Here is an 18,801-nt window from a genome sequence, read left to right as displayed (position 1 = left end):
TTAATTACTTTAAAGAAAAAGGGAGAACAATTAAAGGCTTTTTAAAATAAAATAAAATTCCCAATTGATTGTTTGGTACTCATATTGAAGCTTGACTATTCTGAATTCGCGTCATGTAGGACCTCATTTGGAGGGGGGGGGGAGGGGAGGGGAGAAACACTCCCTATCAAGATTTTTTTTTTATATTTAGATTGAGACTTCTGATTAAGAAAAAAAATTCTTATCCGCTGCACCATATTCGTGGGTGGTACTGGAAGGCTTTAGTTATAGTGATCTCTTCACTACTTTTGTCTGACAAAAGTGCAAAGCAAGAGGCACAAACAGGGACCTATATATGCAAAGTGCAAAAATATTTTTTTAAAATTAAATATTACTAACTTTTAATAGCTTACTCAAAAGCTATTGATAATATTAAATAAAACAGGAGAAGAATCTCTTCACTTTTCTGTTGCTTCTACCTTTCACTTACACCAATTATTCTTCCTTAGATTTGATTCTTCTCTTTTTCTCTACTTATTTTAAAGTTTTGCTTAAAATATATAGCATAAAAATGATATCTTGTGCAACTTTAGGGGTACCATTATCAGAAAGAAAAAAAAACTTGTAATAGTAAAAAATAAATCACAAAAAAAGTAAATTTACCACATGGGGGTGCATGGAATGTGATTGAACATCAAAAGTTCTTTACAAAAAATTTACTTTCCTAGTCAGCTTAGTAACTTTAATGCAATCTATTTATCGATCATGTTATATTCTACGTCTCTATAATAACATTATATTTATAACAATAATTACATTCATTATAGCAATATACTCTTTATAAATTTACTCTTCTATAATATTTATACTCAAATATTGTATAATAATGTGTTATAAGAAATATATCATGTATAAAAGAAGATGAATATGAAAGTACTGATGAATAGCCTCAACTTACTCTAAGACGAACCCATAATTTAAAGATTTGGGTGCACCAATATTGTCTTAACTCAAATATGAACTCTAAAATAAAATAAAAATAAAAATAGTAAAATAACACTCTAACTGTATTCAAACTCAGGTCTCATAGGTGGATCCTCTACTTATACCAGCAACATAATGTCACTCCTATGCTTTTAATGGGTGTACGGTTAATTATATCCTAATTTATGTCAGTTTCTCAAAAATAAATTTATATATATATATAATTGTTTCCAAAATTACCGGATGCACGTGCACCCCACCTAGAGAGGTGAATCCGCCTCTGTTGCTACTTGAGGAGGGATAAAAGAGTCAATTATTAAGCTATGCAACCTTCAAGGGAAAGGTATATCATTAAAAGACTGAAATTTACTAAACAACCTACAATAACAGATTTCCTGAGTCAAATTTGAATTTTCAAAATTTTTAGTCAATCTTAAATGCATGTGTTCCTTATATATTTTTTTATCGGTACGGTACAACTAGTTATAATCTTTTAGTAATATAATGAAAAAATCAATTGAGATATTAAATTTAACAAATATTTTATTTTCGTTTATAAGCAAAAAGTACAAAAAATAATACTATTGCATATTTTTATTTGTAACAGCTAAACGTGATCTAAATATCAAATATCAGTTTTTAATGTTATCACTATAGAAACGTTTAACTGTAGCTGAAAAAATAGAAAGCCTCAACTTTGTCTTGTAGAAATAATTATAGGAAAAGCATGCTCGATTGTCTAATCAACTTAAAACATTTACGTTAATTTGAGTTTAATTTTGTAGCACAGTCCAATATCCAATTAATTAAGTTGACAAAAAAATTTTGGAAAAAAGAATCATGATCATGTGATGAGTGCAACCAGTCAAACAGAAAAAATATTTGACACATGATGACAATGTCACACAAAATGTGTATGATTATGAGAACACATAGGAGATGGAATTGTCGATCAATTATTTGAATTTTACCTAACTTTTAATTTGTCAATTAGCCAGCTAGATTCATGTTCGAATTAATAAAGTTTTATGTTCAATTAAGCAGCTGTCAGCAGGGGTGGAATTAGGGACCTAAGGGTTTATTCAAATTATAAAATATTCATCGTTCTATTTACCTATCTAAGCTATCGATAACCTTTTCATTAATTTCATTAATACGGCAACTTTCACTTCTTTTGTATTAAAATACAAAATTTGATGTTGAGATGGTTTACACACGCTGATTGTCAATTGAGATTTGAGAAAAAAAATATTTGGTCAACTGAACATTACATTGTGCTTTGATATAAAGGGAGTGATATATAGTTTAGATAAGTTAAGAGAATAATTGATAGTTAAGGTATAAAATTTGCGAAAGAGTAATAATTTAGATATGTTCCATTAAAATTTGTCTAGGATTCGATCTTAGTATTAGTCCATATAACGAGAATTTCCTTAGTTTCTTCATTTATTTAATTAGTTACTTCTTCATATTTTAAATTTTCTTAATGAAAATTTTAACTTTGTTAGTTGTCGTTAAATTAGTATTATCTATATTTATTATGAGCGGATGTTTATATGGGCCATACCTAATTAGAAGCTGGAATAATAATACTACAATTATAATTAGTTAACACTTGTTATTGGAATGAGAATCTTCTAAAATCATGGCAATATTTTCTTGTTTTTTTTTTTTTGTCATTATGGGTGTTTGCCTTATGTATGTTTCAAACTTCTTAAGCTTAACCTTAAGAAAAATTGAAGGAAACTTTTCATCTAAATTGATTTGGTGACATGTCTCCAAAGCATAGCCTTTCTTTCCAAGAATATAAGACCAAATTATTGACAATTCCACATCCATGTACAACAACAATAACATAGACATGAAATTTCACTAATGAGATTTAAGGAGGATAATGTATACGGATCTTATAAAGGTAAAGAAATTGGTTATGATATACCTAGCTCGACTCAACAATAATTCCATATCCATGTGTTGATTCAAACATCAAACACGATAATTCAATTTTATGAGTTATGAACATGTTATTGACTAATAACTGGTTATAGTTTTTATGATATATTAGAACAACATATATTTGAATTAGTTTCTGATTTTTTTTTTGTGTGTGGGGCAGAGAAACATGAATTGTAAAATATCTATTCCTCAAATAGGACTTGGTTGGAGTTTGAAGAGACATCTTGAATGAAATGAAGTATATGGTTTAATTATTTAATCATGTCTATATTATCAATTAGAGTGTCAAACAAATGGATCGAGTTGAATCAGAAAATATTAAAATAGATTGAGTTAATAATTGAACAGGTCATTGACCTATTTAAATATTATTTGATTTGAAGCAAGTTAGGTTAAAATGAGCAAAAATGGGATCAAAACCAAACCTGTCCAATTCTTAGTAAATTTTGAAATCAAAGTTGGTTTTTTTATAATTTGCTTGAGTATCTGATAAACTTTTGTCTTATAGCATGACTATATCTTATTAATTAGACAAAAAATTCTCGTGGATCAATCTAAATTGTATATCAGAACAATTTCAAAATGAATTCGACTAAACAAGTTAAAAATGAATCTAGTTAATAAAATAAATGAGTTAATATTAATTAACCCCCTCAAGTATGAATCGAGACGAATTTATGGACAGATTTTGACATTGGCCCCTTGAATCAATCATGAATAGTAAATTAAGTTATGTTGTCATACTACAAAACCAAATGTCAATCAGAATAATCAATCAAAAGGAAAATCAACAAGTTAAATCAGCCCAGACAAGTGGCATTGCATGTTGAATGAGGATCCAAACTAGAAAGAAAAGTATGACCATTAAAAAAATAATAAAAATGGACAAAAATAGTGAATTAATATTGTACAAAATATGATGTTTAAACAGTGAAGAGTGTGTTATTTGTTGATTATGGAATTTTATAATGACAAGTGCCTCAATAAATGTGGCATATCCTGCCAATATAATTAATGAAACCCTAGAGTACTCTAATTTATGATTGGCTGGCCTTGCAGTATTATTGTAAATTAAAATTATACACACTATAATATAATTATCTCATAGTAATACATGATAGCAGGTTAGTTACTATTATATTTAACTAGGTTACTAGTACCTTATTCTAATGAGCTTAATTCTATAGTCTTTTTACAATATTAGTATTTATATTGGTTAAAATAATTGTTTTACGTTCTTAAAGAGTATATTATCTCACTGATAAGGGTTGTGAGAAATTGATAAGTACTCTTTTATCAGATGTCTCGAGTCGTTTAAGTCTTGAGAACTGAATCGTATTCATAACATGAGATTATACGATGCGAATTCAAATTTAATTGAGTCATATACTCTTATTGGGCACCAAGTGGGAACCAAATATTTGTAAATTAAAATAAGAAACATATAATGTGCTTATACAGTTACATATCAGTGGCCATTGGCCACCATGGAATAACATTTGGTGCAAAAAAATCTAGCTAATTAGAGAATAATTAGGACTTGGGTACCCACAGTGAGTTGCCCACTTCATGATTGTGAACATTTGGGACCATTTTTATTAAATCTTTCATTGTTTTATAGTAATTATTATTACTAGTCATTGTTCACTCTTTAATTTGTTGACCTAGTTTCTTTTTTATGGGGTATGGCCACTCCTTGTTTTTTCCCCTCACAAATTATAGAGGTGCAAGAACATTTATAACACATGATAAATGGAAAGTTTTGGCTCAGAATTCTTCTATCTTTAGCTAAAAGTCTTATAATCGACCTCTGAATATGACGAAATCGTTAAATATACCCTACGATGCTGGGAATTTGGATTATTCGAACCAAGTCAATTATTTTATGTTGACAGCTAATTGAAACATGTTAATTTCGTTAGTCTGTTGTGTCATAATTTTCCTAACCTTTAGAAAAATCACTTTTTTGAAATGTTCTAAGTATAAAACAATTCGAGAAAAATACTTAGAAAGAGTCGCCACTTAATTTTTAAAGAAATTAAGAAAACTTTAATTTTCAAAGATTTAAACAGAAAAAATCATTTGAAAATACCAAAGAAGGTTCGGGGTTCAATTTACACTTCGAGAAGGTGTTGACACCTAATTTTGACCCTCCCCGATAACAATTAATCTCGAGCTTCTTAATTTTCAAATGATTTAAAGTAATTAATTTTAGAAATTTCAAAAAAAAAAATATAATAGAATAATTTGCAAGTTGTTTCGAATAGTTTGTCACTTGTTATAATTTTTAAATAATAATATGTCTTTTATACAATTATGTATATAATTAGTGTATTTTATAAATATTGGAAAATCGTCTCAAAAAGATTTTGTTTAATTAGATATTTGATTAGTTTGTTTAGTTATCTAATAGTTTACAATTTTGAGTTAATTAGTTAGTTTATAATTAAGTTAAATATTATATAATTATGTGTCTGATTAGTATATTTTATAAATATTTGAAAATCATATCAAAAGATTTTTATTTCTTTTAACTAAGTGTTTTACTAACTTAGTTTAATTTAAATCATAATTACGATTTTGAATTGATTAGTTCATGTTTAAATTAATTATATTATTATCGAATTAATTACTTTATTTCGTTAAGATTGAGAAGCTCCTAAATTAATTATATTAATTCATCTTATTTGAAATTTAGCCAAATTCACTACATAACATTCAATTTTAGGCTAATTTTGTAATACACTTGGCTATGTTTATTACAAACATACCCATTTTCTAACCTCAATTTAAACTCATCCAAAGACCAAATTTGGGCCTTTTTACTTGTCTGTCAGCAGCCCACACGACCCACTCCAACTTCCCCTCAATTTCCCAGCCCACCAACATACAATACCCACCATAACATACACCAACCGACCCTTTTTTTTTATTTTTTTCAGCCCCTTTTCCCTTTTACCCGGCCCAAGCAGATCAGTAACAATACAATACAACAGTCCAAACAATACAGTGAGGACAACAGTACGCTGGCCCCTGTTACCCTTCTCCTTCACGCCAAAAGTGACCAGAAAACGTACAGCAACGGTCCCAAACGCGTTGACACACGCAACAGCGGGACAGAGCATGCGTCTGCCCCCTTTCCTCTTCCGGAATGGGGTGAAAATTGCAAGAAAAAGGTGTTCGCCTAATTTGGTGAAAGAAATTTTGAAGTTTGAATTTGAATTTGGCCTCCTTTTGTCCAAATTTGGATCCGTTTTCCCCCCATTTCCGAACCCTATTGCCCTCCTATATATGGTCAACTGTTGAAAGGGATAAAAGGGGGATTTTTTTTGGGGGGGAATTGGAAGATTTTTTTGTTGAAAATTTGGAGTCCTGAAAAAGCAAAGATACATAGATTTTTTTTTTTAAAACAAAAATACAGACTTAAGAAATCAAGTGTTATAGAGTGTATTCAGGCGTCGATATCTTTTTTCGAGACATTCTTGTTGCTTGTCGGAGCTCTCGGAGTTTTGTGTGTGGTGTTGGAAGAAGCTCGTTGTCTCCTCCGCTCGTTTCTTGTCCCAGTCGCTGCCCGGAATAAGGTGATATTTCCATTTTTTCTATTTTTGCTTCAATGTGTTATTCATAGTTAAGATGCTTTGGATATCATTTGTTTTCGATCTAACACTTTGTATAATTTTCTGCAAAATAATTGAATATGGTTTCTGATAGCCGCTTATAGTCACTAGTTGACTCGTTTGAGGTTCTGAATGCGTAAAGTACTGTGTATCTCAGCTTGTGTTTAAATCTTTGTTTTTGTTATGATCTTAAATTGGTTCTTGGCTTGCTTTGTCTGAAATATGAGCTGCCTATGGCTTAGATTCTAGTCGCAGATCATAATATGTCTCTAATTCATACATATTAAGTTTTATATTGGTTTGAGCTTCAATCTATCTGTTTGTTTGCTCTGTTTCTTTCCTTATTTATATTACTAAATCTATTCCATTTGCAATTCATTCTGAAGCATGATTTCCTGTAATTGTTCTTTACTTGAGTGTATTTTGGTTGATTCTCCTATCTGTGTGATTTCTTGGGCAAAGGATAATAATTGGGTATTTAAATTTTAACTTACATATGTGCTTTTGTTTAAGTGTTAATATGGGTGTCTAGTTTATTTTAGGCCTGGCAGCCTCTTGTTCCTTTTACTTATGAGTTTGCTCACTTTAATTGCTTATTGCTAAAGGAATTTTGCTAGTATGGTGTTATCTGCCATCGTATTCTGCATTAAATGACAAATAACTTGTGAGCAATGTGAGAGTTGGCTTCCCTTTTTGTTAAATTTGTTTGAAAACAGTAGTTCATGCATGAGCAACTCTAGTAATTTTGCACATTATTTGTGGATTCACTACCCCTTTTCTTAAATCTTCATTAATGGATCAAAACAATTTTGTTTGACATACTTTAACTTGGAAGCTGCTGTAGTAATTTGTTTTAGACACATTGTTATTCTATATTTATTTTTAGGTGCTAATTTTATCTTATTTTTTGTACCATGCGAATTCATATGGAGTCCAATTTGGACTCTTTTTCATCATCTCCCTGCATTTCCGAGTATCGAGTCGGTCTTTGGTGTTCGAGGGTGTAAGAGAAGCTAATGCAAGCCTCCCAGACCTCAAAAAGGAGTTGTATACCCGTTATATACAACTGTATACACTGGTATACAACAATATACGCTATATACAGGTCAAAGAGCAGCGTACATGTGGTTAAAAGAAGAATCACAGGTGTTGGAGAGGTGGAACAGGTTGTATACATTCAGTGTGTGGGATGTTATACATGAAAACAGGCCGGTATACAGTCCATATACATGAATATACACTCAGTACGTATGCAGATTTTCAGAGGAGAAATGGGCTAAAGCCCAAAGTCTATTTGCTACAGCAGGTCCAAGCCAAAACGGGCCCAAAAGCCTAATGAAATGATCAGCATTTCATCTTAATCAATATGGGTCAAAGCCCATTATTTTGGCATTCCTCTTTTAGACTTAGGACAGGTTGGGCCAAAGCCCAAATTTGATATTTTCTTTCCCTCCCTTATTATTTATTTTGTTGATTGGCTAACATTTTATTTACTCTTATGGTTTAATTTAATTAAAATCCTCAAGATGGCCATTTCATTTATATATATATGTAAATTAAAGTATTTTGTTTTATACTTAGCTTTAACTTTATTTGTCTTGTCACTTAAGTTATTTCCCCTTTTGAAAATTCCCCTTTAGTCCATTCCCTCTTAAAATAAATAAAGTGATAAAAATAATAATGGTAATAAATAAATAAGTTAAAATAAATTATTTTTCTTACTAAGTTAAAATTTCAAAATAAATTAGTTTTCTTACTAAGTCAATTTTTAAAAAAATAATATATATATATATATATAAAATAAAATAAAAATATAGTTAATATAAATGAGTTCTTTTATTTAGTTAAAATTTCAAAGTTAGTCAAAAAATCACTTTTAGTCAAATCGCCGGTCAACCGCAAGTTAGCGGGCATTCCGAGGGCCTAACACCTTCTCGGAATGTATATTGAACTTCGAACCCGTTTTCAATTGATTTTATCTGTTTAAATCTTTTGAAAACCGTAAGTATTTTTTCTTGATTTTTTACTAAAAAATTAAGTGGCGACTCTGTTCTTTTGGAAACTCGATTTCTCTTAAACCACAAGTTTAATCGGTTTTTCGAAAACTAAGTCATTTTTCCTTTTACATATATTTTTAAATAAAACAGAAGGATTTAAGCATTCGAAGTGCCCGCTAACATGCGGTTGACCTGCGACTTGACTAAAATATACTTTGACTATTAATAATGATTTTACATAAAAATAATACCTTACGATATTAACTTTGAGAAAATGATTAAATAAATGACACATCTTATTTTATTTTATTTTTTATTTTTTAGAAAGGAACCTTAAAACGAAACATTTGGATTAAAATGCAAGTGAATAAAATTTTACAAAGAAGCTAGATTGACTAGAATTTATTTAATTCATTTTGAAATAATATGAGAATCATTTTAAATTAATTGACTAACCTTTTTGAGAAATTGACTAAGTAAGTAAATTTTATTTATTTACACTATTAGATTAACTTTGAGAAAATAGTTAAACAAATAGCAAATTTTTATTTTTTAAGAAAAATGGGACCTTAATTGAAATATTTGAATTAGAGACAAGTAATAAGAATTTTAACGAAAACTTAAATTAGTTGGTTTTTTATTTGAGTCAGTTTTTGGTTTATGAAAAAAACTATTTTAAACTAATAATTTTTTTTTTTTTTTTTTTACTAAAGATTACAAATGAAAATACAAAAGTTGATAAAATAAGTTTTGTTAGAAACAAAACAACTCAGATGAATAGTTTGTCTTTTGGGGAATTCAACTAAGTTAATTAAAAATTCTAAAGTTAGAGTTAAACAACAAATAATAAGTAATCGCAATTAAATAATTAAAGCGTAAGGGAGAAATTGAATTTGGGCCTTTCTTGGGCCAAATTCGCTACTCTTTTTGGGGTTTAAACAAAACCCGTTTTTGGTATACAGCTCATGTATATTAGTGTATATAAGCGTGTGCATAGGCTCTTTTCATGTATCTCTTCCTTCCGAACACTTATATTTCACCTTAGCCCTGTATTTTTGCGTTTTTGACCTGTATATAAGTGTATACAGCTGCATATAGCGTATATTGAATGTATATTGTCCATCTTAGGACTTCTGGAGGCTTGTATCTGGGTTTCCAGCCCTTTGAGGCTGCTGCAATTTAGCATTGTGTGACTTGGGTTTTAACCCAAATATTTGCTTCCCTTTTAACGACTTGATGAAGATTGACTCGAAGATGAAGGAAAGGGTGAAGACGGAGTCCATTGGACTCGTTCAAAGGGAGTTCATGCATAAGAGAAGTAAGAAATTAGTGGCGAGAATGAACTAACAAAACAAGATAAAATAAATGTTTTCCTCATATACAATAAAATCAACAGTCACTTCTAAACAAAATAGTGGATACATCACTGTGATAAATGCATCAGTAATGATTTAATCATATTAAAATACTAAGGATAATAACACTAATCCCTTAAGGCTATCTAAACAAAGTCAGTGCCATATGGAGATTTCAAAACAGTAGGAGAACACAGAGGAAGTACATAAATATTTTAGGATCTTTAAGCTAAAAATAAAAATACATCTCAATAAATAACCTTTACCATTCTTAAAGTCTTTTAGGGGGTCAAATGGTGACTAAGAAGTCTAACCCAACACTCTACAATCACGGATCATGGTCTATATATCTCTGTAGAATAGAGCTAATGGTGCAAAGCGAGCTAGTAACGATATATTTTTGACAATTTAGGGATCATTAAGGATGGATCACAAAGAAGACATGCATTAGATAATTATTAGACATACTTGAAAGATCCATGGTAATGTTAAAGTCCTAATCACACAGATTTGAATAGCTACTGGATTCTTTAAATCAATTAACAAGCTAGTCAACCACACCTATAAAGAGATTCTACAATATCATGAAGTATTTAAATAGGAAATCTAAACTACTGTTTTGGAAATAAACAACTAATGAAGTACATGGTTAATAATGAAAGACATGACACTTCAGTTCGATCCTAGAAATAACCCGAGGACATACCAATTAATTTTAGATCAGTTTATTTATTGGTGACGTAGAATAGTGAGAAGCTCTAGGCAAAATGTTATAGGCAGTAGCTAAATACAGACCAAGATAAAACCAAGATTGTGGAAGAAAACCAATGGAAATAACTTGAATTCACTACCAAAATCAGCAGATTCAGAGATATAAACAGGAGTTAACCCGTCGGTAGTAGGAGAACAGATTTTAAGCAAAAAGTCTTAAGATTCCTACTAGTTTTACTTCTTAAAATTGAAACCAAAGTCGTCCATTGGAAAACAAAGAGATGTTTTATGTTTGGACATGAAAACAACCTCTAAACAGTGCCTGATTAACATTTTCAAATATATTCGAGTTGGAATGAAAATCAACTAATGGTAAGAAACAAACGTTTAAATTCTCTCAATTATGTGGAAAATAAAGCCAGCAAAACTTCAAAATTAAGCTAATTTCTTCCATGATACCAATATTTAAATGTATACAACTATATGACATGTACCCATTAATCTACATATTAAGCAGTGACTAAATCAAAACAACTAAAATACTTAAACAAACACAATGCAAATCGGGAATTTAAAGAGATAGCAGAAGCAGATTACCTGGTTATGGGCAACGAACTTGAGACGACGAGTTGAAACGAACTATTTCACCACCACGTGAAAAAGAACTCCGACGAAAGCTTCCAATGACAAAGAACAAAGAGCTTTAAGACGAAAACCCGAGATTCGAAATTCTTAATTTATCAACTAATGAAATCAAAATTTCTTCTTATGAATCTATATCACTGTGATTTTCCTCCTCTTTCCATGTATCTTTAAATGGCACTATTTATAGCAAAAAAAAAGAGATTTGAATTCAAAATAGCCGTTTTTTCGGGAGATGAGAGATTGATTGGAGATAATGGAAGGGAAAACCAGCAAGAGGAGAACATACCCCTGAAAATCTGGGTTCGATGTGATATTTCTTGATCCACATCAGATTTAGGTGAGATTTCTCTCAGCCAAAGTCAATAAATCTTGTTCCGAGGTCTGTAGCCTTTGAAAATAAGGAGAGGAACTGACAAGGTGATGGGCGGATGAAGAAATTAGGGCTTTTACTATTGACCTTTGCGATTTTGGGAAGAAGAAAGGGATGGGAGGCGTCTGAAAAAAGGAGAAAGAGATCGTGAAAGCGTGGATATGTGTACCGGTTTTAAGACAAAAGGATGACCCCTTTTTTATTTAAAATTTGGCCACTTTAATTGTTGTTCTAATCATATGAATTTAGATGTAGCCAAATTGAGTCAGATAACCAATTCGGCAAAAAATTAAAATAAGATGAATAACTATCGATTAATTATTTGAGCTTCTTAATTTAAACAAGACAAAATAATTATCAAAACTTATTTATTGCTTTGAAATATAGAACTAATTATTCAAAATTATAAAATTCACTAATTCAAAGAAATAAATGTGTAATTACGTTAAACATTATTTTAGGCTATTTATTAAATATTTATATAAAAGATGAGACTTATATAAACCAACATGTAAAATTATATAATTTATTTCTGAAAAATAGTAACCAAAACTAATTAGAAAGAGATTTTTTTTTTTTAAAAAATATATATATTTTTTAGGATTTTTTTCAAAGACAATTATTTCAAATTGTTTGAAATTGAAGAAGCTCGATAATTAATTCGAATTGCATAGGGTCAAAATTGGGTGTCAACATAGTCATCGGATATTTTCCATAAAACTGGTTAAGCCGCCTCTCAACTGGAAGAGTTTATGTGACTGAAAAGTCAATATTGCTTGCTAATAATTACAAAAATCTAAACTATAGTATAATATACATAAAAAATGGTTTCCTAATTAATTTAGCTGATTTAGTAATGGTGGGCTTACACATATGTTGAAGGGACCAAGTCAAAGCCCATCAGAATTCTAGTCCAGCCCACTAGAGCTCATCTTTGTTGACTTACCAAAAGCCCACAATAATACAAAATCTTTGTAAGAGAAGATGGCTTTGAGGTTCTTTGAATGTCCAATAAAGTGTTGCAGATACATTGAACCATATCCACTAAAATACTAGACATAGTTTACTTGGTGCACGGCTCGAACTTGTGACCTTAGACACAAGTACCTCAACCTTTGTCGATTGAGCTAACCCCGGGCAGGAGATGAAGAAACTCTTATTTTACTAGCAGAAACTTCTATGCTAATGAAAAGATTTCCAAAACTAAAGTTTGTATTGATGAAATAAGACATCATGTGTTCAAAGGAGTGTACAAAATCATTTACAAGCCAACTTGGGAACACAGCAGACATCATCGCGATACAGCAAATGGCCTCTGATCTACTTAGGACCATCTGTTTTGATCCCAGAAAAAGTTTTATCATCACATGGATTCCCACCTTCTCCAGCATGGAGCTGTATGTTTCACTATCCGTTGGACTACCTGAGAATGAACCAAAAACAGAAAGAACATACCAATGTGCATTCATCACTCCATATGGATGTAGGTGACTTATTGACTAGACTAAAACTACTGCCTGTCTATGAGGCACTCGTAGAGGTTCCCTGCTGAGTTAACCATCTGTTAGCGGAAACTTAAAGCAGTCTATTAGGTATGTCATTCAGAAAACTTGCATCAAAAGTAAGCAAGAAAAATGTTGACTAACCACACCCTTGGGATGCCCATCCAAGGGATAGTTCAATTCTCACAGAGTTCAGAAAAGAAACATGATTTCAGAGAAACACTTGGTAAGAAGAAAGATTATCTCTTTAGCATATATACAATTTGATACAGAGCATATGAACTACTGTCATAATCCAGATTTCTCTCAACCATTTACAAGATCTGACCAAGCACATATTTACAGCAGTACAACATTTGAGTTGCTACGGTTTGCACCATCATCTATACATTGTCAAAGAGGATCTGCTTTACCTCATGCAAAACTTTTCTCCAGAAAACAGCAGATCGATCAACTCCTTGGAGAAGAGGAGACTTGTCTTCGAGAAAATTACTGTTCATGGCCACTTACCTACCAATAGTTGCCACAGGAACAATAACCATCTTTAAAGTGATGCAAGCACTTTGAATCGTGTATGTATATATCACGTTCATATTTCTGAGAAACAAGTTTGGCAATCCTATGACAATCTTCACACATTCTGAGGTTCTTAACAATTCGTATCACTCGAGAAGATTGAGGACTGTTAATGAGGGCAAAAGAAAGTGCAAGCTTCTCACTATGAACTCTATTAATATCTTCGTTCTCCTCTTCTTTGATGCAAAGCCTATTGCAAGAGCTGGATCCCTCCATTTTCACTTCCTTTCTTTTTATCCAAGAATCTGGAACCTCAGAATTACTTTGCTGACCTGAAGCAAAAGCATGGACCACATTGTTGATCTCAGTCCAGCTCCAACTAAGAGGCTCTTCATGATGATTTCTTTTTCTAGGTCGCATCACTGTTACTGATTCTTCAGAAATCCCACGTAGTACATATAACTGTAAAAGTAACTGATGGATCACTACATTTCCAGGATCCAGTTTGAGTAATTGTTCCCCAGCATGGATGGCTAAATTCAAATTACCATGCACACGAGAAGCAGTCAGCAATGCACCCCATATAGATATATCATGCTCCATGGTCATATTGTCTATAAAATCAATTGCTTCTTCAAGTTTACCTGAGCGTCCATATAAATTAACCATAGCCACATAATGTTCTAGACCTGGTACAATCCGATACTCCTCGTACATGCTAGAGAACATACGCTTCCCCTCTTCAACCATTTTGGCTAGACCATAAGACGAAATCATACTGGAGAAAGTACCCCTATTTGGTTTAAGCCCTGCCTCTTCCATTTGATGAAATAGCTTTGTTGCCTCACTGGAAAAGCCATGTAAAACATAACCAGCAATCAATGTGTTCCAAGAAATGATATCTTTGGTTGACATCCCATCAAATATTGTTTTCGAGTATTGTAATCCCCCAGACTTGGAGTATGTGTCTATAAGAGAATTAGCAATGGATAGCTCATTTTCTAGATTGCAACGCAAAACACAACAATGGATCTCTTTCACCTTCTTTGCGCCAATTAGGTTTGCACATGCTGGTAGGATGGACAGAATGGTAACTGTGTTCGGCTTAAAACCAAATGACTGCATTTTCCGGAATATACCCAATGCTTTGTCTTTCTGTCCATTATGCAAATAGCCAGCAATGAGAGCATTCCATGAAGCAGCATCCCGCTCAACGTTCCCGTCCTTCTCCATCCTCCAGAAAAGATCCAATGCTTGATCCTCATCACCATTTTGCATGTGTCCTGTAATCAGCACATTCCACGTGATTACATTAGGTGATACCTCAAACTCATGCATCTTCATAAAAAGATCATAGGCCTTTCCACAGCACCCAGCTTGGCAGTACCCTCCAATCAAGGAATTCCAACTGTATACATCTTTCTCTGGGATCATATCAAAGACCAGCCGAGCAGCTTCGAGTTTACCACACTTGGAATATAAGTCAACCAAAGCATTCCCAACAATTACCCCTCCATCAAATCCCAACTTAACAACCAAGGAGTGGAGCTCTCTTCCCTTCCTCAGGTCCTTAAGAGATGCACAAGCCGAAACTGTGCTTGTAAGTGTAACTTCACTTGGCGTAACCCCATTCAAAATCATCTCCCGGAACAATTCTAGTGCCCGACTGTTCCTGTTATGTTGAGACATACCTGAAATTAGACAAGTCCAAGTAAAAACATCAGGCATTATCCCATTACCCTTCATCTCCTTCATAACCTCCAGGGCCTCATCACACCTACCTAGCTGATTATAGCTTGCTATCAATGTATTCCAGGTAATCAAACCTGGTTCTACACCTTCAAGATGCATCAAGTTCAATAACCTCCGTGCCTCAACAATATCACCCTTGTGACAATATGCCATTATAATTGAATTCCAAGACACAGTATCCCTCATCTCCATACTCTCAAAAATCCTCTTTGCACAATCTAACAACCCACATTTTGCATAAACAGCCAGAAGCGAATTATTCACACGAATCTCAGAAATCATTCCACATCGAATCGCTATAGAATGAATCAAAATACCAGTCTCAACATCCCCACAATTCGCACACGCTTGCAAAATCTTTGGGAACAAAAAGCTATCAGGTACTACACCATCCCCCATCATCATATAAAAAAGCTCCATAACCTCACTCCATCTACAATCTCTGGAACAAGCACCAATCATAGCAGACCAAGCATATAAATCCCTTTTACGCATTTTATCAAACATTTCATATGCTTCTTGTAAAGATCCACATTTCGAATACATCCCTAACAACTTAGTTTCAATAAAAGGGTCAACTTTTACCAGTAAAAAATTCATTTCCTTATGAAGTTTACGGCCTAAATACAGTGACTTTTCATTGATGCAAGATTCTATCAGTCTTGAAAAAGTTTCGGTTTTTACCTTGTACCCATATTGGGAAATGGATTCAAGAGTTGTTATGGCTTCGCTGAGGCGCCCATTTTTGCAGAGATAATCCAAATGGGTATCTGTGAATCTTGATTGCTCTGTATTGGGTACAAAATTGATGGGTACTTTTGTTTTTGGATGATAATTTTGAGGTAATTCTGAAATTGTTGGAAAAATTGATTTACAGGGAAGAATTACACTCTCCATTAGAGAGTACCCAGTTTTTCCTTCTTCTTTTTGGGGGTTTATGATCACTTTGAGTGAGTGATGAATGAGTTGCAGAGAGCCATAGGAAGTGCAGCCATGATTCTACTTTGAACCAAACAGAAATTGACAACTCGGATTATCCATAACTAACCTCACTTGGGCCAACGCTTGGTTAGAAACCCAACTTCAGTATTGGGCTTACGGCCTTTGTGAAATATGCCTAATTAAGTGATTTATTATGAGCTTCTCAAATTATAATTCGTGCTAAATTTCGGTCTTCAAATATATGCATCTATCCTTCGGGATGACTCAATTGGTTTGGAGGGTGGTTATCCACATAGATGACCCGGGATCGATCCCCCTCAATGCCTTCTGAGTCGAGCCTGTCGCATAGGGCTTGCCTAGCACGATTTACATCCCCTGTGTGGTTTGCAGACTATTACACAGTGAGAGGTTTACCCAGTGCGCACAAAGTGTTCACCCAAAGGGCATGTGGTAGAGGTTGTAGCGGCTATGGGTTATCCTAGGGTTCCAATATATATATATATCTGACGCGTTATGTATCTTGGATAAATGAGATTAAAATCAGGGGTAATTTGTTCCATATACATTGTATCCAAGTGGATTCACATGTATCTATTTGTTCCAGATACATTGTATCCAAATGGATTTGCATGTATCTGAGGTACACTAACTCTCTCGCTAGTCGCTAACCTCTCTTCTCTCTCCTCTCTCACTCATCTCCCTCTCGCTCACCTCTCTCCTTATGTATCCTATGTATTTGGTATCCAGATACATGTATCTAGTGTGATTCACATGTATTTGGGATACACTGACTCTCTCACTCACCTCCCTCCCATCTCGATTACCTCTCTCCTTATGTATTTGTATTTCAGAATGTATTTGAAATGTATTTGGTATACCAGATACATATATCTAGTGTGATTCATATGTATCTAGGATACACGGACTCTCTCGCGCGCTCATCTCTTTCCCTATGTATTTGTATCTCAGAATGTATCTGGAAGCAAAAATATACTTCAAGAAATGAGAGGAACAAACACATTAAAGATTGTCCACTTGTCCATGAGACAAAGCGTAGAAGGAAAGGAGTGAATAATCAAATCCACCACGACCAAAAACCAAAACAAGATTGAGATTAAGCTCTTGGAAATTGAAGAAATGAGGAACAAACGGCGGAAGAACGGTGTTTGTTGCTGCTTCTTTAAGTTTCAAACACTAAATTTATTGGAACAAACAACATATTTAGTCTGGAAAAAAATAACTCAAACATATACAAAATCACTCGTTTGGTTCATGGAATAAGGTAAAATATTACGCGCACAATTAAGTTAAAGATTAAAGTTATACCTCTTTTGTTGAAGATATAACTAATCTCATAATAAATTTATAATTCATTTGGAAGATGAGATAAATTAGTCTAAGAATCATAATCAGATGACTATAATCTCGATCGAAATAAATTTATCCGCAAACCAAACAACCAACATGGCTGCGTTGCTTGCCCTCTACAATATACAGCTTTGATTAAACGTTAGGAATGTAGTTTGAACATTGATACACCAAATTTACTCAGCTATACAACTCAATTCTTAATAATGCCAATCAAATATAGGACTCTTGTCTGTCCCTATTAATAGTCCATTTGGTCTTTCTTTTTTTGTTATTGTTGTTTGAAGTTTTCTTAATTATTTAATAAATGTATTATAAAGGTTATATATATTATCTTTTATTGTCTTCTTAATTAACCATCTTTTCAAGATTGATAAAGACTTTTTTAGAAAAATGTATTAGATTGATTGTTTACTCTTGAAAAATTAATATTCTTGGTTTTCTAAAATAATAATTATTTTGAATCAAATTTATTTAGATGAGGAAAATTCACAATACCCTTTATCTATCTTAAATAGCTCACATAATTAAGTATGAATTGAATATATATATTATTATTTTTTTTAATTTTTTTTTGAAACCTCAAATATTTCGAAACACATTTATTTGTAACGACTAAGATTTCAAAGAGGCGGACATTTAATCAATAAAAATGAAAACTAGATCCGATATTTGCTCTCCAACAATATAATATTCCCACTGTCATTTAATTTCACACTTTACTAGTGTAGCTTGTTGCCATAGAGCGTTGAATTTGTTAAACTAGCCTAAAAATTAAATATTATGATTTTCCGATTTTTTTTTGTATATAATTTAGACAAACATCGTGAGAATTAGGGGTGGAAGGTGTGGGGTGGGTGAAGATGAAGTATGCTAGATAGCTGGGAGGACACAATTAATTAATGTGAAATGTCAGTAATAAAACTTGTTTTGCCTACTTTCATAAATGACTTATTTTTAAGGAGCTTGTTTTCGCAAAAAAAGAATAATTTCTAAAATATTCAACCAATCGAACATGAGAAAATTGAAAAATATATCCATTCTGAAAACGATGATGAGGAAAACAATAGTTCATACTAAAAAGAATGGAAGTACGTAAGTACTTAC

The 18,801-nt window shown here is 32.4% G+C and overlaps 2 protein-coding genes across 3 annotated transcripts in view; one reads left to right on the top strand and one right to left on the bottom strand.

Annotated features, from left to right (window-relative positions):
* LOC125827712 (floral homeotic protein PMADS 1) overlaps window positions 1–18,801 on the top strand; it is a 305,579-nt gene that overhangs the window by 116,236 nt on the left and 170,542 nt on the right. The window lies entirely within an intron of this gene.
* LOC125827647 (pentatricopeptide repeat-containing protein At1g19720) lies at window positions 13,393–16,384 on the bottom strand. The gene has a single exon (XM_049506957.1). It carries the CDS (start codon window positions 16,279–16,281, stop codon window positions 13,627–13,629), a length of 2,655 nt encoding a protein of 884 aa, XP_049362914.1. The 5' UTR covers window positions 16,282–16,384; the 3' UTR covers window positions 13,393–13,626.

Source organism: Solanum verrucosum, unplaced genomic scaffold (assembly GCF_900185275.1).
Source record: "Solanum verrucosum unplaced genomic scaffold, falcon-dt-bn FXZP01000064.1, whole genome shotgun sequence".
Classification (NCBI taxonomy): domain Eukaryota; kingdom Viridiplantae; phylum Streptophyta; class Magnoliopsida; order Solanales; family Solanaceae; genus Solanum; species Solanum verrucosum.
The sequence above is the reverse complement of the archived record's forward strand: the minus strand, read 5'-3'. Positions and strand labels throughout refer to the sequence as shown.

Excerpts from the sequence above, each read along its gene's own strand:
- LOC125827647 (XM_049506957.1), bottom strand. The coding sequence starts at position 16,281 with ATGGAGAGTGTAATTCTTCCCTGTAAATCAATTTTTCCAACAATTTCA.